General features: G+C 38.0%; 1 protein-coding gene across 3 annotated transcripts in view; it reads left to right on the forward strand.

The window, feature by feature from the left end:
* camkmt (calmodulin-lysine N-methyltransferase) overlaps positions 1-21,258 on the forward strand; it is a 379,453-nt gene that overhangs the window by 260,492 nt on the left and 97,703 nt on the right. For all 3 annotated transcript variants that reach the window (XM_043695646.1, XM_043695648.1, XM_043695647.1), the window contains exons 4-6: positions 13,732-13,792; positions 16,108-16,162; positions 17,293-17,356. In XM_043695646.1, the coding sequence (XP_043551581.1) occupies positions 13,732-13,792; positions 16,108-16,162; positions 17,293-17,356 (180 nt within the window). The remainder of the gene's footprint in view (positions 1-13,731; positions 13,793-16,107; positions 16,163-17,292; positions 17,357-21,258) is intronic.

Below are 21,258 nucleotides of genomic sequence, written 5' to 3' on the forward strand. Positions count from 1 at the left end.
AACTCCGAGTTGGGTATGTAACAAAAACGCAACCAAATGGTTAACAGGAACCTATGAAAATTGAAGGAATCTTATTAACCAAAAACGTTTTCCAGGGTGATGATGCATCGTAACCCCTGTAGTGCCCTCCAGTCTCTAAAGGCCTCTGACATGCGAGTAGACACCATTTGCTCTTTCTCAATGGATGCTTGAGTGTTGACTTAACTGCGGAAGAGGGGCAGGCAGTCAGACACTATGAACCCCTTGAAGGCGACTGCTAGACTCTATTAATGGCTGTCATGGGGCTAGTTTCTCACTAGGCAGTGGCAATTAACCAATTAAGAGGGATTACTATGCAGGGTGAAATGCACGAAAACCAGATGAGAAGGATATCAGTGGGACAGGATAAGTAGGCAATAAGGTGGGTTTGGGAAGATGTGATGAGAAATTTCACTGGACCTAATGGCAAGAAGTCCTTCAAAAAACTCAATGCAACTGATATTTAGCCAATAAAAAGTAAGATTCAGCCAAGGTTTTTAATTGCTTAACTTTACCTGAGTAACTGGAAACTGAAAATGGAAGCCTCTGAATTCTCTGGCTTTAATGTTCTCTTTTGAAGGATTCCAGACTCAGGGGAATTGGCCATCAGAGTCTTCAATTTACTGGGCAATTCTCCCATGACCATCTGGCCATCTGAATATCCCAGCCAGTGCTTTGAATATGCTCCCATTCAGATGAGGATCTAATGCCATCTAGTTGTGCTGTTCTGGAGAAGCTGAAACAAATGCCATGGCCTGTATTATTTAGTTCAGTTTGAATCCTAAATATCACCTGTCAACCTTCAAATCATACCTAATCTATATAATCCCATAACCAACCATAAATAATGTAGCAGCTTATATGTTATAACAAGACAATCATTATAATTAATGTACATTAGCCATCAGTGAACTTCATATGCTTGAATTGCTGTACAATTCACAGGAATTCCCTCCTTTTCCCTATCTCTTTTTCCTTTAAGATTTTCCTGAATATCCTTTGATCGCCTTTGAATACAGGAGAAAGAGAGGCACCTTATGGCATCATGTCTTTAGTCCCCTCAATGGGGGCATGAGCACGGACATAGCTGCAAAAGAGGGACAGGCAGTCAGACACTATGAATCCCTTGAAAGCCACTGCTACACTCTATTAATGGCCGTCACGGGTCATCCTATGAAGCAATGTACCATCAGCTACACAACAAGCAATATAGACGAGGAGAGCTTGCTATTCTCAGAACCATCCCATGGCGCTTTGAAGTAGACAGAAAAGAAGTTGAAGCCAAATGTCAGGTAGTTGTACCAAATGTTTTTTTTTCTCAATTTAACTTGAGTGTATAACTTCTGCATTATTAAAGAAATTTCCAGTACATACAAACATGCAATTAAGAAGCATATTTAGGCCACTCAGCCCCTTGAGCTTGCTCTGTCATTCAATACGATCATTACTCTATATTCCTACCTACCCACAATAACATTTGATCCCTTGCTTATCTAAGAGTCCACCAACTTCTGTCTTAAGTATATTCAGGGACTTTGCTTCTATTGCCTTTTAGGTAAAAGCACTCCAAAGGCTCTCAACTCACTGAGATTAAAAACGTTCTTATCTCTGTCTTAAATGGGTGACCCCATACTTTTAAACAGTAACTCCTTATTCTAGATTTTTCCACAAACAATCGTCCTTTCCACATCCATCCTGTCAAGATCCTTCTGGATCGAACAAGTGTCAATTAAGGCAACTCTTACTCTTCCAAGCAGGCACAAGCTTTACCTCTCTGATCTCCTCTTAAAACAACCTACCTGTTCTAGTTATTAGTCTAGGAAACAATTCTAAACTGCTTCCAATACATATATGTCTTTCCTTAGATAAGGAGGTTATACTTGGTACTCCAATATGGTCTCAATGTAGATATTGGAACCTTTTATCACAGTGTTAATATTCTAACCAATAAAGCTATCTCAAAATCAGAATAAACTCGATGAAATATAATTTTTAAAATGCTGGAATTACTTGTATCATGTTTATTTAATAAATATCATAAAAAGCTTTACCGAATTATTATAAATTCTCAGATTTTTCATACTTTAGTAGGTGTTAGTTTCTCATCCCAAAAGAAATAAGAAATGTATGTCTTATTCATTGATGAAACAAATGTTTACAGCTTTGATTTATTGGCAATTTGTTTTTCAATTGATCCCTGTGTTGCAATTAATTTAAATGAACTGTAATTGTTTTTTAATAGTCCTTTAATTTTCCATAATGCATGTAAAACAGTTTCCAACTGTTCAGCGGATAATGGATGGTGTGGGGTCAGTAATAGCCATTACAGTTCTGGTTATTATTTCCTCTTTTCATGGGTGCTCAGCAAAATGAGATTGTCACACTCTCTCTGATAGGCGTAGCAGCAGACAGCTAAAAGCCTCTTCATGTAAGGATGTTATTTCATAGCGACACCCGCTCCGGATTATCTCTTTACTTCAAACTTATGCCGGCTTGCACATGAGATAAAAAAACACACACATACAAAATCACTGCAATTCGGGAGTGGAGCAGTTCTTGTCAAATGCAGTCCCTGTCTGTGGCTTTCACTTTGATTAAGTCTGTGGTGACTAAAATTCACTTAGGCCAAGAGGTAAATTTAATACCAGTTATGCACATGCTGTTCATATCACAACCATTTCACATGATGCCACTTAATTCCCTGAGAAGTGGAAAGGTAAATCAGTGGCTGGCCAGCTAAGGTGTCATAATGCATTAGGACCAGGGCTCGCTGTGGGGGATAATGGTTGTGATTGCTGTTGACTCATGTCTCTGCAAAGAGCTTCATGTAAAATAAGTGACATTTAAAAGGCATCAAGATGTGAAAGCAGAACGCAAGAGGGGAGGGAAAATCGCAGTTCTAATCTTGCCACCTGAAAATAAAGTCTCTGTCTTGCCCTGAGTGTCCTGAAATGATAACTCAATGTGCCACTGCTGACCCCTACTAAAGCTTTAAGATCTTAAATTTCAGAGTGAATTTATGTAAAAAAAAGCTCCTGGGATCTGCCTCCAGTGTCATGTTAACTCTTAAATCAAATTCAGAAATCTTTTTTATTTTTTTAAATCTGCTGCCCTTGGATATCAGTGCTTTCATCCTCCAAGGGCTTCAGGCCGGATCATATTAAACAGCATTGTACAAGCAATAAGGTAGTTAGTTTCCAAAGGCTGGATTTAACCTTATTTCCATAAAAGAATCCAGTTCCTCTTTACAGTGAGCATATGCTGCATACATTGTGCATCTAGTGTACTTTTGTTTGCAAAAACAAGCAGCAATGAGCAGTCTCATTCTTGGCCTGCTCACTGGGTTGTATGTGGGCTGTTTAGCTGAGGGATTGAGCTGCAGTTGATCCCCTGCCGCTTAGCTGATAGAGAGAGAGAAAAAATCTGAGGGGGCCAGCCTTGTTTGTTAATGCAGTTTTTAACCTCCTTAATGAACCACTTAGCCAAAGTTAGATGACAACCTAATCCATGTTTGCACAGGCAGGGGGTTTAGAAATGCTGAATAATGGCTTTGCGCAGAGGATTGTTAGAAAGGTCACTGCTGTGTGTTTTTTATAATATTATTATTCTCAAACCTTTGCTGATTGTTGTTACCCGGATTTCCATCTTTGCCTTGATTTTTTTTCTCTCTGCTCTATAAAAGTCTCCAGAGAACCCAGGTGACAGGGCTGTTATTTGAAAACTCACTAGGAAGAGAGTAAGCAATTTGAGCTTAGCTGAACGTAATCTTGGGTTGTCAAGAAGAAACCCATTCAGCCTATGCTAATCAATCAGTAAAATCAACCGACCAATCATCTCTTCAGCTTAGCATATATCCTGAGGTCTGATATATCTATTAACTGCCCATCATGCAGCTGGTCTCTGGTTGATGAGATTCTCTCAATCCGGCATTTGGAGGCAGATAACTGAGCTATCACAATCCTGGATAAACACTGAAGTAAAAAAAAAATCTGGTAAAGCCTGGAGAGCAAGACAATACAATATTATCCAAGTGCCCTACTGCTCACAATATCAGGCACAGGCTGTTTGTAGATTAAACTTGAATTTTTAAAATAAAAATGCAAAATTCATTTTTGTAGCTGTTGTTTGTACCAAAGCCACAAATGTCAAAGTGTACATTTTGGATAAGTATTTTGTTAATGTTGGAAACTATAATTTGATATTTATTATGAGGTAGTTATGTGACTGGTATGAAGAATATGTGCAACTTTGGGAGCTGTCACAATATTACAGTACTAATTGACGACACAATTGTTGGTTTCATTGGTTTTAGATTTGAACTCCGTAATCATTATACATATCCTCAACTCTGTTTTTGTGCCATTTTTGTCGTTGAACCTACTCCTTTTCTGGAATTTTTCTGTCCTCTTCTAAGCGCTAACTCTTGTTACTGTGTTGGCAGTCCTCCAGTATCTCAGTTAAGTCCGTATTCTTCATCTCTATTCTACACAGTGCATGTTGGCCAGCCACTCAATGGTGGTAAATGTCCTAGGCTACCCTGACTCAATTTGCCACTTTCCTCATTCCTGAAGAAGGGCTCATGCCCGAAACGTCAATTCTCCTGCTCCTTGGATGGTGCCTGACCTGCTGTGCTTTTCCAGCAACACATTTTCAGCCCTGTCATAATGTGGACTACTTTCAGCACAGTCTACCCATCCTCTTGTATTGTTAGCCCTTATTATCATTTACTCAGCTTTTCTACTGTTCTGGCTTACTATCTATAATCCCCTTGTCTGCCCACCCCTTTCATACCACTCTCTTTCTCTCTCTCCCCCTCTCTGGGCTATGTCTCTACCTATCCATTCACCACCCCCCATGCCGACTTAATCATAAATACCATTTTTTCCCAGCTGCTATCAGTTCTGAAAAAGGGTCACCAGACTCGAAACATTAACTCTGCTTTCTCTGCACAGACACTGCCAGACCTGCTGAGTTTCTGCAGCCATTTCTGGGTTTTTTTATTCAAGAGCCTTCAGATGTTTTGCTGTGTAGATTAATATTGTTTACTAATGTTAATCAATGCACAAAAATATCTGCATTGGTAATGATAATCATCAAGAAGAAATAATGATCTGTAACTCTGTATTTTTTCAATTCTTGAGGCTGGGAGTTTATACTCCACAAAAATGTATCTAAAACATTTTGGTCCAGCTTTTTCAACTCCGCAGAGCTTAAAAGTTCTACTGCCATTTCCACAGATCCCATTTTTGCCTCTCGGATAAAGAGGGTGGGCTGTGACTTTCACAAGGGAAACCCAAACTCAGTATGGACATTAAACAGACACTTTCTCCCCCTTTGCAGCAGGGTTCTTAACCCAGAGGTGTGGGAGTTCTTGAAGGGTACATAAGGTATATAGAATTGACATAACATGTAATTATTTAAATCCCCAGCCCTTTTAACAGAGCAGGCTGCCTATGTCAATAAAAGTAAAATAAATCTGTTCTGTCAGCTAAAATTGCAATTTGTTGAAATGAATCTGAAGAATATCAGTAGTAATAGTTTATGGAAAACAGCCAATAATTATTTATATAGGGGGCCCAAAGGGTTATTGTTTGCTTGACAGCTCCAAAGGGTACCTAAATAATTAGCTGTCTTTGATGTGGCATTATTAATCCAAATTTGTTTTAATGTGACATAAGTACTTGAGCAGTTTTAAACATTTTGGATCAGCTTTCACGAATGGAAGTTTTTAAAAACTATTTTAGCAGTTGAAATAAATAGATAGACCCCATGTTACCTGAGATCAGTCTCGAGCTAATGCTGACATGTTGAGCATAAAAGTAAAGGTTGGTTGATGCATTGACATCTGTTGGCATTAGACAAGCAATTGTGAGCAATTGGAGTTCATGTAGCTAAGTGTGAGGTGATTCACTTTGGTAAGAGTAATAAAAAGATGGGGTACTGGGCTAACGGTCGGATACTTGGTAGTGTGGATGAGCAGAGGGATCTTGGTGTCCATGTACACAAATCTTTGAAAGTTGCCACCCAGGTAAATAGTGCGGTGAAGAAGGCATATGGCGTACTGGCTTTTATTGGTAGAGGAATTGAGTTCCGGAGTACTGAGGTCATGTTGCAGTTGTATAAAACTCTGGTGCGGCCATAACTGCTGCAAAGTAATCATCCAACAAGGGGGCATAGCTTTAAATTAAGCGGTGGTCGGTATAGGACAGATGTTAGGGGTAGGTTCTTTACTCAGTGAGTCGTGAGTTCATGGAATGCCCTGCCAGTAGCAGTGGTGGACTCTCCCTCATTATGGGCATTTAAGCGGGCATTGGATAGGCATATGGAGGATAGTGGGCTAGTGTAGGTTAGGTGGGCTTGGATCGGCGCAACATCGAGGGCCGAAGGGCCTGTACTGCGTTGTATTCTTCTATGTTCTATGTTCTATGAGCTATAAGAAGCCATTGAGTTGGGTAGGTCTTTGGCTGATAAGGATGGTGTGAGGACCTTTTTGGAGGTAGTTGTGGGGCATGAGGAGTGTGTTAGAGGATGTGAGGTCATACAGTCAGAGAGTCATACAGCATAGAAGCAGACTCTTCAGTCCAACTTGTCCATACCAACCAGACATCCCAGTTCGACCTAGTCCCGTTAGCAAGCATTTGGCCCATATCCCACTAAATTCTTATTCATGTTCTCATCCAGATGCCTTTTAAATGTTGTCATTGTATCCATCCTCACCATTCCTCCTGGCAGCCCACTTACAAAGGCTCTTAGACAAAAAACAGAAATTGCTGTTCCATACACACATCATCCTCTGTGTGAAAAAGTTATCTCACAGGTCCTTTTTAAATCTTTTCCCTCTCACCTTAAACTTATGCCCTCTGGTTTTAGTCTCCCCCAATCTATGAAAAAGACCTTGGCTATTCACCATATCAATGCCCCTCATGATTTTATAAACCTCTATAAGGTCACCCCTCAGCCTCTGACACTCCAGAGAAAAAAGCCCAGCTTATTCAGCTTCTCCATATAACCCAAACTCTCCGGTCCCAGCAATATCCTTTTAAATATTTTCTGTACCTTCTCAAGTTTAACAATATCCTTCCTATAGAAGGGCAACCAGAATTGTATGCAGTATTCTAGAAGTGGCCTCACCAGTGTACTGTCCAGCTGCATCATGACACTCCAACTCTTGTATTCAACGTTCTGGCCAATAAAGGCAAGCATGCCAAAAGCCTTCTTCACCATCCTATTTACCTGCAATTCTGCTTTCAAGGAACTGTGCACCCTCACCCTAGGTCTCTTTGTTCAGCAACACTCCCCACGGTTCTACTATTAACTGTATAAGTCATGTTCTGGTTTACCTTAACAAAAAACAACATCTCACATTTATTTAAATTAAATTCTATCTGCTGCTCCTCCGCCTATTGCTCATCTGATCAAGGTCCTATTGTAGTCTGAGATAATCTTCTTTGTCCTACATCATCTATCGGCGTCATCTGCAAACTTACTAACCATACCTTCTACATTTGCATCAAAATCATTAATATAAATGACAAAAAACAGTGGACCCAGCACTGATTCTTGTGGCATACCACTGGTCACAGGTCTTCAGTCCAAAAATCAGTCCTCTACAAACACATTCTGTCTCCTACCTTTGAGCCAATTTTGTATCCAATTGGATAGCTCCCCTGGATCCCATTTAATCTACCTTTACTAATAGTTTACCATTCAGAACCTTATGAAGTCCATATAGACAACATCTACTGCTTTGTCACCTTGTCAAAAAATTCAACAAGTTAATGAGACGTGATTTCCTACACACAAAGCCATGTTGACGATCCCTAATTAGTCCTTGCCTTTTCAAATGCATGCAAATCCTGTCCCTCAGAATCCCCTCCAATAACGTACTCACCACTGACATTAGGGTCACCAGTCTATAGTTCCCTGGCTTTTCCTCACAGACTTTCTTAAATATGGCACCACATTAGCCAACATCCAATCTTCCAGGACCTCACCCATGGCTATTGATGATACAAATGTCTCACAAAGGGCCGAGCAATCTCTTCCCTAGCTTCTCACATTGTTCTTGGAAGCACCTGATCAGGTTCTGGGGATTTATCAACATTTATGCATTTTAAGACCTCCAGCACCATGTCTTCTGTAATATGAAGTCTTTTCAAGATGCCATTATTTATTTCCCATGTTCCCGAGCTTCCATGTCCTTCGCCACAGTAAATACGGATGCAAAATATTTGTTTAGTATTTCACCCATCTCCTATCGTCCAACACATTGATCTTTAAGGGGCCATATTCTCTGTCTAGTTAATCTGTTACCCTTAATGTACTTATAGTATCTCTTCAGATTCTCCTTAACTCTGTTTTTCAAAGCTATCTTTTTTCCCTCCTAATTTCTCTCTTCAGTATACTTCTACTGCCCTTCTACCCTTCTAAGGATTCACTTGATCCCAGCTGTTAATACCTGATATATGCCTCCTTTTTCTTGACAAGATCCTCAATTTTTCTAATGATTCAGCATCTCTACACCTACCAGCCTTGCCCTTCACACTAACAGGGACGTTTTGTCTTCGAACTCTCATTAGTTTATTGTTAAAAGCCTTCCACTTTCCAACCATCCTTATCTGCAAATAGCATCCCCCAATCAACTTTTGAAAGTTCCTCTCTAATACCTTACTCCAAATTAGAACTTTAACTTTTAGATTAGTCTATCCTTTTCCATAACTATTCTGATCTAATAAATTATGATTATTTGCTCGAAAGTGCTCCTCCACAAAGTCTTTATAGCTGTGTTCCATGTCAGGATCTAGGAAATGGCCTTGTATATACTTACTGATCCTTTGCAATGCACGTCAACAAGGGGAAAAAAGGCAGCAGCAATGTGGGCAGGAGGGAGTGGGGAGACGCAAGTATTCGACTCAGAATGTTAACTTGTGCCGGAGGACTAGAGGGCGGCTGATGTGCTTTTCTTTATGCAAGGCTGTAAGGCGAAGCCTGGGAACTATAGACCTGAGAGTCTGACACCAGTGGTGGTAAGTTGTTGGAGGGGATTCTGAGAGATAGGATTTACATGCATTTGGAGAGGCAAGGATGGTTAGGGATAGTCAGTTTGGCTTTGTGCGTTGACAATTATGTCTCACAAACTTGATTGAGTTTTATTCAGTAACCAAAAAAATTGATGGGAGCAGAGCAGTATATGTTGTCTACATAGACTTTAGTGAAGCTTTGACAAGGTACAATGTGGTAGACTAATTAGTAAATTTAGATCAGGTGGGATTCAGGATGAGCTTGCCAATTGAATACAAAATTGACTTAATGGTAGGAGACAGAGGGTGGTGGTGGAGGGTTGTTTTTCTGACTGGAGGCCTGTGACCAGTAGTTTCCCCCAGGGATCGGTGCTTGGTCCACTTTTGTTTGTAATTCATATAAACAATTTGGATGAGAATTTAGGAAGTATGATTGGTAAGTTTTCAGATGACACCAAAATTGATGGTAGAGTTGACAGTGAAGAAGATTATCTAAAGTTACAAGGGGATCTTGGTCAATTGGACCAATGGGCTGAGCAGTGGAATTACTATCTTATCACACTTTGGATCCCTCAAAACAGCCCACAGACTGTTTTGACAGGGGAATGTTCATGGGGTTTCATCACAAGAGTTAAAATTAATAATTCCCAGTTTAGTTGCAGTATTGCCATAAGTAATGAAGTGGAGCTTATGTTTTGGGTGTACTTCCTGAGTTCTGAATGTTCTGAATGCCCTTTGATCAGTTTACCATATATTTCACCATTCAATTTTATTTTATATTTCCATCAATCACATTTTGTCATTGTCACAGAAAAATTAAGCTTTGTTTTAAAAATAGAAATGGATGTATTGGTTAAGACGTTTTGGTTAGGGAGAGAATGAAGATGTAATTTTCAGAATGATGTTACTTGAAAACAGTGCATTGTAAAAGCTGGTTTTGTTTTACTTTAACTCTATGCAAATCTTGTCCTTAATCCTAGAGTACCAGTATGCTTGTGTAGATTGCAAGTTGATCATGTGGAGATGCTTCTTTATCCATTATTGGATCTGAAATAGAGGAAGCTTACGAATTATCTGACTTCTTAGTGTGCAAATCATCTAAAAAGCTAAGTTTAGATGGGTCACAATGACAAGCTAGTATTAAAATGGTGACTGCATTTAACAAATAAGCTTTTTTTTCCTAAAAATTGACTTTTCAGAGAACTATTTAGTCAGACTTGTTTAACATATCCCACATGTGAACTCCGAATGTAATTTATCACCTGTCTGGGCATTGATGCCAGTTACAAATAATGTGTGTTTTATACAGAGTGGCATTTACTTGCATGAGTATAGCAATGCAACAGACAAAACCATCTTTTGAGCTTTCTCCATAACCAAAGAAATAAAACTGAAGTTCATGGCCTCAACATAGAAAATAATAAACATTTAAAAATGCATTGTTTTAATCCAGTAGCAACAACTTTGTTATAGTAACAATATTATTAAGACCATGTGTCTAACTTAGCAAAATGTCCAAAGGATCTTCACAAATGTTTTCAAATTAAATCTGGTAGAGGTACGTAAGGTGATATTCAGATAGACAACTGAAAAATCAAAGAAATCAGAAGGCTTGTCATGCTGGCAGAGTTTACAGAAGTAGTGATGTGAAAAATTTTGGATGTTTTAAAACAGGATGAGAATTTTTAAATCGAGACTTGCTGCAGTGGTGGAAATGAGCATGCACAGATTGTGATTGGTGAATGGGAATCTGTACAGGTTAGAATGAGCTCTCGGTATGGAGTGCATTGATGTAGTCAAGTCTGAAGGTAAGAACAGCATTGATAAAATTTCAAGTGAGCTGAGGTGGGGGTTAAGTCAGATAATGTTATGAAGGTGAAAGTGTGTAGTCTGTGTAACGGGGCACGTATGTGGCCAGAAGTTAATCTCCAAGTTAAATACCATACAATGGTTGTGAGTCCAGTTATAGGGAGGTGATTGTAGTCACTGCGAATGAATTGATTTTGCTGGAACCTGAAAACAATCACATTAGTCTATCAATATCTTGGAGGAAGGAATTTCTTCAAGTCAGATGTTGGATGCCTATCAAGCAGGTTAATGATTGTGGAAGGATTGAGCATGGTAGTGGAGCAAGCTGGAGCTGAGTATTGTCAGACCAGCAGAACCTGATATGTGTTTGGATGATGTTACTGAGGGGCAGTGTGTAAATTAGAAGTAAGAGGGAGCTGAAGATTGTTGCTTGCAAGACACCAGAGGAAACAATGCAAGAGTGGGCAGAGAAACTATAATTACATAATAAATATCTTGTTGTTTTGGATAAAATGATAAATTAATCATCCATTTGCACGCTCGGAAAACTTTCAGATCCCATAGTGCTATTTGAAGAAGGGCACACAGCAGAACCCTCCCCAGTGTCCAAGACAACATTTACCCCTCCAACGTCATCATCAAAACATTACTGTTGCATGTGGATGTTTACTGTAATTTATTTATTCAGTGGTAATTGTGTTTCCTACCTATTGGAGTGACTATACTTCAGAAATATTTAATTGATTATAAAGTGCATCCTGCGGATATGTAAGATGCAGTAGGAAAGAATTCCTTACTTTCTTAAAAACAATGCTTACTGTGTGCATTTTCCGCGACTTGGGTTGCACTTCCCTCGAGTGCCTTCATCTCAAATAGAGTCTCAACTAATCAATTCTTAATGCTGTCTTTGGGTACAATGTTGTTGCTTTCAAAATATTTCAATAGGAATTGATCAGTTTGTAAACTGAATATGCTGTACACCCAAGTAAGCTCAGAAGATCCCAGTTCAGTTTCTGATCTATGCCAAGATCGTAAATATCAGATGCATATTAAGTACAGCTCAGCTTTGATGTTCCCCAAGGATAACTAACCTGTTGTAGTGCCTATACACTCAAGAATGGCCCCTTGAATAAGTTGTGGAAGATCTGCCCCTTGGTCAGCATCTTGACCACTGAGGGGGAACAAACGCAAAATAAATATACTACTGTTTGGCGTATATCTTTTGTTAACTAAGACTATGGTCTGCTGCTCTCAGATTCAAATCTTAATGTGTTACTGCATAACAGATACAATCTTTGATTAAGCCAATGCACTGCTATGGAAACTTTCAGAAACTGTGGTCAGTTTCATGGAGAAGAAAACCATCAAGATTAGATTATTTACTTGATCTGATTTGGAAAATTATGACATTCTGTTTGTTTTAAAATCCCACACTACACTGCAAATTCTACAATGAACAATATAACTATGACTAGATTATCTGTTTATTTGGTTTTGGTTGAGGGATTAGTATTGGTGAGGAACCATGGGGTTTTACATCCATTTAACAAGACAGATGTGACATTCGTTTAAAGTTCTGTCTGACAGGCCACAACACCTGACAATGCAGCACTCTGTCAGTTATGTTTGAGAGTGTTGTCTTCAGAATGAAGTCTTAATCCCAGATTTTTTGCTGAGATCCTTGGGTAGGACCGAAACCCCTCGTCTCCTGTCTCAAAGGTGGGAGTCTCCATGAATGATCTTATTTTATAAACTCCAAAGCCAAAATAATGGAAAACCATTTTATGTTATAGTTCAGCGTCAAATACCCGTCAAGTAAATTGAAGAAGTTGTTGATGTTGCAGTAAAATGTGCAAATCTATGTTAGTGAAGATGCTGTTGAATAACCAACTTGCAGTCTTCTGCAACTTCAGTGTGACCAAGTCCAATCTCCAAAATTGTGGAGATATTTTTAATGGTTTTTAACCTTTTGGAGCAATTGTGATCTGCACGTGATTACAATTGAGCATAGAGTTTATAACATTGAGTGGTTAAATAATAAATATTTTTTTTTAGAAAAAGATCTTGACTTACCCTGATGGAAACCCAAGGACAAACTTGATTGTGACATTTTGTTTTGGTAGTACATTTCTATATTAGGTAAATATTTCCAAATTCTGTTGAATTGTAAAGTATGCAATTAGACTAAATCTTGGATTATTTTTGTTGATTATCAAAGTTTGTTCCACTATATTAGTGACAGACATAAAATTACATAAATTATTAAAGAAATGTTACAGTTTGTTTTGTTGTGTTTGGACTGGTTTCCATATCAAAACTTTAAAATTGTTTATTGCTTCTGAAGGGAAACACAAAGATAGCATTTTTATTAGTGTTGTATGATTCAACTGATCATAGACAATTTATGATTAGTGGATCAGGTGATTTACTGCTGAATGTTTAATTGATTATTTATATTGTTTTGATATTATTAGTACTGTACTTTGATTTGGTAAGAAATAGTTGTGTTGGGCTTTTAGATCCTTTCATTCCACATTTTGTTAGGTGCAGGTACCACATTGAATGAGTGAATCTCTGGTAGTAGGCTGTTTTATCACACAAGTAGGGTTTTACATTAAACACCTGCCCGGATAATAATTTGTGATATTTGCAGACAAGCTTTCTCTTTGTTTCCTGTTCCTGATGCAATTTATATAATTACTATCAGAATTTTTCCTCTCATCTAAATTTAAAATTTGAATTGTTTTGCCAATTTAATTGCTGGTTGGGATTAGAAATATTCTTTGGAAACTGCTGGTATTGTGATTTTTTTTCCTTTAAACAAAGATAATTATTTCATGTTAATTTCATGTACCTAATAACATTTGCTCTTATTTTGTTCTAGGCATCTGGCCTTCAGAGGAGGTTTTGGCTTATTATTGTATAAAACATAACGATATATTTAGGTATGTGAAAATATTTCTCTACCAATTTGGTGGTTCTCCATTTATTTCATGTGAAATGATTGTAATTATACATCAACCAAGCTGGTTTAAGATAAATCATAACTTTCGCTTTTGGAATTTGCAGGATTGCCTGGAGATACCTGTTCTATTTATGTGCCGCCTCATAAGGGATATATGCCAAAGACTCTTGATTTTCACTTAAGACATTTGGCTTCACTTTGTTTGTTTCCATTATTTTGGAAAATATAATGAACCCACAACCGATGAACCTTCATTTTCTTCGAATAACCTCTCGAGGACAGAATTCACCTATTGTGTAACGTGTAAAAAGATTCAGTAAAATTACCCATCAAAATGTCTTCTAATCAAACCTTAACATTCATTTTGTTTATTGCTTTATCATAATATTTTAATTAACATATTTACTTACTTTTAGCTTCATTGTTTTGGAAAGCAAATTTACATCAGATGATCTCGTGTTGTCAGCTTATCAGATCTGATCTTATACAGTTGAGATTGCACAAAGCTTCATACATTTTAAATGCAGTTGGGTTTTGACTTGACAGCTGAATAATCTCAAGTTAGACATTGTTGTCTCTTTCACATTTGAACCAATTCCAATTAGAAGGTAGCAGTTTAAATAATCAAATGAGAAGAGAGACTGTCAAACAATTATGGAAACACAGATCTTTTTGGCTTTTCTTAAAAATGAAGTAATGAAAGCTTAAGTGTTGGGGTAAGATAAAGGCATCAGTTTTTAAATTGTTCTAAGGAAGCAAATCAATGCCAGGTATTGACTTCATCATCAGGCAGCATGAACTTCAACATCAGGCAGCAGTTCAAAAAGAGAACTCACCAGTATCTTCTCAAGGGCAATGCCCATATCCTGTGATCGAATTAAAAAGTGTGGCTGTTATGATTTGGCACAATCCTTTTAACAGCCCAATACATTTCCCCACATTTGCAGCTATCTTTGCATGAAACAAAATAATAAGGCTTTTTAAATGTCTTAGATATAGTTGACTTTAGTGGCTTTACTTGTTCCCTCTTTATTGGCTGTTTTAGTATTTTCTCATTATCTGTACTCTGACTTTAAAAATTATTATGGCTGCTCCAAGGGCCCAGTTGATAAGTGCATATTCCACCTTCCAGTGCAGAACTGAATTATGCAGACTAGGAAAGTCTCACTTTTATCCCCATAAGATGCTACATTTGATGACTTCCACGGGCAATTAGTGCCTCTGGGCAAAAGAAGATAGCAAAATGGTGGAGCTTCCATTACTGATTAGTGTCTAAAGACATCTGCTGGAGTGAATACAACTAGTAAGGACAAAAGCAGGATCAGTTGTGATGTCTTATAGGATAGAATAGCTTGGCAGCACTAAGGGTCAAGGATTAGACACACAATGGCAGCTTGGATGAGGTACTGAAGGCTGATTCAAATTTTGGAGCAATAACACACCATTAATGGATGTCTGTATGGGTGAAGAGGAGAAAACAAGAGAAGGGTACAGTTAGTTTTTTATATATCTGTTTTGGCAGTGATGTCTAATGATGTTATCCAAGACTTAAATTGAGATTAGTTACTGAATTCAAAGATGCAATATATTTTAATTGGCATCAGGTATTTACTCTTACTACAGTGACTAAAGTTGCGTACTCCATTTCACTTGTACCATTAGTATCCATTAGTCCTCTGGACCAGTTTTCCAGACAATGACCATTCAAAGCTGAGGAAAAAGTGTTAATGACATTAATGCAAATGAAAATATATTGGTTGTAATTTTTGAAACTTCTAAAGATGTGTTAAGGTTTCTCTTTAAATGCACTGAATCACTGAAGCTACTTGTCTTTGCTTTATTTTTATTACAGTAGTTACTGAATTGAACAAATATTTGGCTGAAGGAAAGATTCAAACTCCTTCTGTCTCTCTTTTGTTTAGCTTTTCCTCACTGATTCACTGTGCCATCACAGGAGGCATAATCAAGACACAGAGCCTCTCTTGAAAAAAAAAGGAACCTTTTCAGATTTGCAGCACAGCAGTGTTAGTGTTGCAGTGAACACTAATGAGAACCCCCACTGCTTAGCATGCCACACAATTATTTTTTATATAATTATTTTTAAAAAGCAAGCTACATGTGGTGATCCAGTGAAGCAGCAAGACTTCTGCCTTTCATATCTTTGTAACTTCCTGCTTGTTGATGTGTTTCTGTAGATGTTGAATTTGCTGAAATGTATATGCCTTCAAAATCGTGTTGCCTAACTTTGGTTGGGTACTGTAATTTTCCTTTTCTCTAAATGTTATTTCTCTGCAGAGGCCTTGCAGTTTGTGAGCTGGGAGGTGGAATGACATGCTTGGCTGGGCTCATGGTAGGTTTTCTTAATTCACTTCTATTGCCCACCATCCCTGCTCCAAACCCTCCCCCCACCCCTTCATTCAGGAGTGAATAAAGGAAGGAGGGAGAGGGGGAAAGAAGTGTTCAATCGCCTCTGACTGCTGGGTCACAAAGACTGTCATCTACATCAGTTGAGGTCACGCTGTACAGTATTGAGAGATCCTCTGAGTTGACTTGCTTTTGTATCATATTGATTTTGATGGTTGCTTTAGATGAGCAGAAGCATTTCATCTGAGTGCATTCAGTATCTCTTGTTGTGACATTGCAGGCCCCAAGAAGAGCTACTTCCATTGCCACAGTCAAAGCATTTCAGTTGACAGTCCATTTTCCCAAATACATGAAAAGCATCAGTAAAAAAAAATCACAGTTGGAGCACTATGATATAGTTGTAATGTTTAGCTGTATTATTATATCAACAAACATGATCCAGACTTCCAGCAATTAGATTCTTTTAACTTAGAATGACCATTCAGGAGCTGTCACCTCTACATTCTTTAAACTCTGAGTCATGTGTTCAGCAGATATTATGTATCATTGCAGTGCAGCAGAGACAAGTTTTTATTTCTCTCCAAAATAGAAAGCATATTGTTGCACTGATTGACATTTGACAAACCTGTCGTACTCTTATATAATGTGTCTAGGTTACTCACAAATGTATGAGCATGTCAGCTACACACGCACACACACACAAAAAAAAAATTACCCTTACAAAGCCATCTGCTTCCAATGCAAAGTTATGTGAAGGGCATCAGGCGGGCAGACAGAGGCAAGCTGAAAGGCAGAGTGACAGCCTAGTATGATGGCTGTACTAGATAAACAGAAGGCTGCAAATGAAAGCCTCTCAGAATACCATCATCCACTGTCACAATCCAATTACTGAACAGAATGATAGCAAGATAGAGGTTCCCGCAAATGGAATGATAAAAGTATTGACTGATTTGATTGAATGATTAAAATAATGCAGACATAAAATGAAAAAAGATTGAAGATTGTTACTAAGAAATAGGTGAAGAAGCATGATACTGAAGGCTTGTCACTTCTGTCTTCACTTCCACACAAGACAAGCATATTTGCTCATCGTTCAATGCTATTTTCTTTTTGCAGGTTGCTATTTCTGCAGATGTCAAAGAACTTCTATTAACTGATGGGAATGAAAAAGCCATCAAAAGTATCCTTCCTCATATAAACTCATCCCAAAGCTCAAAAGTTTATTTTTAAATTTTAACTCGTGTAATCACCAGAATTATACTGCATTTGTTTTCAATCAAATAATATCAACAGGAAAACCTGATAAATTTCTAGAAATAAGTCACAAAATTGAAAAGAAAATTCAAAAATATAGAAAATCTTGGAAATACGGTTGTTATACTCAAAAAGGTGTATTTGGCTTTCCCATGCAGATGGCATTTAATCTGTTCTGGCCTTCCCATTATTTTTTGTTCCTTTTCCAGATATGAGGATTTCTTATTACTCCTCAAGTTAAAAGTAAACCAGAATTAATCTTGTATTCATTAAATCAAGTAATTGATGCTTTAGAAGATGAGTTAGACTGAAGCAGTTTACAAATAAGTAGTTGGCCAAAAAAAATTGTGTATTCGATTAATGCCTGCCCTCTATAAGCCTTACATTAATTCAGTATTATGTAGAAGGCTGTCATGGATTATTTACTTTCTGCAAACTTTCCCTGCCCTATGTCTCACTCCAAGATCTGCAATATTCAGACTGAATCCTCTACAGTTTGCCTCCCACAACTCCATTAGTAGCGATGTTTTCAACATGATTCTCTTCCTCCAGCCTTTCCTCCAAAATTCTTTGTCTTTACACTTCTTTGTATTCTTTTAGATATCTTCTCTAGTTGTTCCACTACTATTTGGCATCTGATTTCACTCTGTAAAGATCTTTTTGGGCTTCTGTATTAAACATGTCTTAATGCAAGCTGCTTTATTGAATTATTATCCACTTGCTAGTTGCAAGATGGTGATGCATGAATTGAGGCACTGCATGTAGTCATGGCCAGGAAGGGGTGCCCAACAAGACTTTTGAGACCCAAAATGTGGTTGGCAAAGATGTAGCTTATATAGATACAGCACAACTATCTTGTACACAGCTTGTTCTCCAATATAGTCAAACTTGGAATTGGAGGAACTCAACCAAATGAGTAAGAACCATACAGATTTCTAGATATAAATAAGAAAAGTATTTAGAGTGATCAAAGATTTGGATTCCAAGGAAAAGTGGAAAACATGGTTTACCTAATTATTTTAATGAATTAAAATGATTTTTTAAAACTTTAAATTATTAAGCATAGTTTAAAACAAGATACTTTCTTCAATGTGTGGAGCAAAGTTGAATTAAAATAAGAATAAGTCAACTCAGGAAAATACCAATCCCTTTGGAATTAAAGAAAAGAAAAGCTGAATTTATAAGGAGGTATTTGCTCCTTTGCCGATATCGTATTTTAGGCCCAACTTAAAGCCATTGTATTTCAGATGGAAGAGGTTGTATCCCAGGACATTGTGGGAAGCTATTGAAGAAATTGAGGGCCCCCAGCAGAGATATTTGTTTCAAAGACAGTCATGGTTGAGGTGTCCGATGTTTGGAGGGTAGCTAATGTTGAACCATTACTTAAAAGAGGCTGCAAGGAAAAGCCACAGAACTATAGACCAGTGAGCTGGTCGTCAATGGTGGGTAAGTTGTTGAAGGAGATTCTGAGAGGCAAGATCAATGTGCGTTTCGAAAGACAACGACTGATTAAGGCTAGTCAGCATGGCTTTGTGCTTGGGAAATCATGTCTCATAAACTTGATCAGGCTTTTTGAAAAGGTGGTCAAGAAGATAGAATAAGGCAGAGCAGCAGACATCGTCTACATGGACTTTAGCAAGGCCTTCAACAAAATTACACATTGTAGACTGGTTAGTAAGGTTAGATCACATGGGATCCAGGGAAAGCTTGCAAATTGGATATAAAATTGGCTTGACAGTGGCAGATAGAACTTTGTATCGTCTGCAAATTTTGAGATATTACATTTAGTTCCCTCATCTAAATCATTCATATATATTGCGAACAGCTGGGGTCCTAGTACTCATCCCTGCAGAATCCCACTAGTCACTGCCTGCCATTCAGACAAAGACCCATTTATTCGTACTCTTATTTCATTGTCTGCTAACCAATTTTCTATCCATCTCAATATATGAAACCCAATTCCATTTGTTGTATTAATCTTTTATGTGGGACTTTGGCGAAAGTTTCTACAAGTCCAAATAAACCATTTCCACTTGGCTCCCCCGATTAAATCGGCCAGTTATATCCTCGAATTCTGGCAGATTTGTCAAGCATGATTTCCCTATTGTAAATCCACGATGATTGTATCTGATCTATCACTGTTTTCTAAGTGCTGTACTATAAAATCCTTGATAATGGACTCCAGCATCTTCCCCACTACAAATGTCAGAGTCATTAGTCTTCATTCCCTATTTTGTCTCTATCTCCCTTTGTTAAATAATAGTATTATATTTGCTACTTTCTAATCTGTAGGAACTCTATTGCACAGTCCAAAGAATCTTTGAAGATGACCACCAATGCGTCCTCTATTTCTAGGGCCACTTCCTTAAATACTCTGGGACGTCAATTATCAGGCACTGGGAATTTATCAGCCTTCAATCCCATCAATTTCTTCAAAACCATTTCTCTCCTAATACAGATTTGCTTCAGTTCCTCCTTTTTACTAAACTTTGTAATCCCCATCATTTTAGTACAACATTCTTTTTGAAGTGTCTGCTTTAATTACTCCATCTTTTCTTGATAACTGATTCTTGCTGCAAGAACATAACAGTCAGCCACGTTTAATAAGTACTCTCCATGACTTCTAATCAGTTGACAAACGATGACAATTCAGATTGTACATTAGTCTCTGAGTCTTGGAACTCTGGGTCCAGAGTCATTGGAGAGAATTGAGAAGATGATCCAGGCCAATAACAATCATTATTGTTTTCCCTTCTTCCCCCTCCATCTCTGACAGAACTTTCACCCACTGAGGCAATCCACATTTCACTTGTTTAGCAGCACACTTGTATCAAAACACTTATATACTTGCAAGTCATATTTGTTACAAAGATTGTGTTGGAATTTAGTTTGTGATTTATAAGGACTTCCATTCCTTCAATAATCACTGACCAACACGATAAGAATATGCAGGGCAATTCCTACTTCCAAAGCAGCAGCAATAATTTAAAAAAAACATTTTTGGCCTAGACTATTAATTGGAGCTGGCAAACAGAAAAACCAGCTACACGATGAATACGGTGTTTTCTCTACATTGTAGTCATTTTAGTAGCCATCATTACCAGCAGTGGGAAGATATGAATTGCAAGGTGCTTTCAACCTGATGATTTTTGAACATGTGAGATACACCTGGTAGCAGCACCTCACCCCCTGTACTGATCAGAGAGTGTATTATAATTCTGCCTTGCCAGGTTCAGACAATCGCTGCAGGAATTTGACGAAGTGTTTGGTGTAGTATAAGAGAAGTACATACCCCAGACAACAAAGCTATCTGTTGTATTTAGCAACTATTGTCAATAAATTAGGTGAATGTAGCTTGTAGTTAAAAGGAGTAGTTGATGTAAAGAATAGTAAAATATAGTAGATTAGGAGTGCGTCAAAAGGTACAAATGAAATGAAATTTTAAAACAAAACCAAGAAAAACTTGTAAAAGTATGAAGGTTGCCAGTATTTCTTTTTACCAAGTGAAATGGGCCCCTTGCTGAGATATTTGGATCATCGATAGTCACAGGCAAGGTGCCAGAGACTGAAGGTTGGCGAACATGGTGCCACTATTTAAGAAAGTTGGTAAGGAAAAGCCAGGGAACTATAGACCAGTGAGCCTGACATCAGTGTAGGTAGGTTGTTGGAGGGAATCCTAAGGGATGGCATTTACATGTATTTGGATAGACAAGGACTGATTAGGATAGTCAACATGGCTCTGTGCGTGGGAAATCATGTCTCACTAACTTGATTGACTTTTTGAAGAAGTAGCGAAGACGATTGATGAGGGAAGAGCAGTGGAAATGA

This window comes from Chiloscyllium plagiosum, chromosome 9, assembly GCF_004010195.1.
Source record: "Chiloscyllium plagiosum isolate BGI_BamShark_2017 chromosome 9, ASM401019v2, whole genome shotgun sequence".
In the NCBI taxonomy this organism is placed as follows: domain Eukaryota; kingdom Metazoa; phylum Chordata; class Chondrichthyes; order Orectolobiformes; family Hemiscylliidae; genus Chiloscyllium; species Chiloscyllium plagiosum.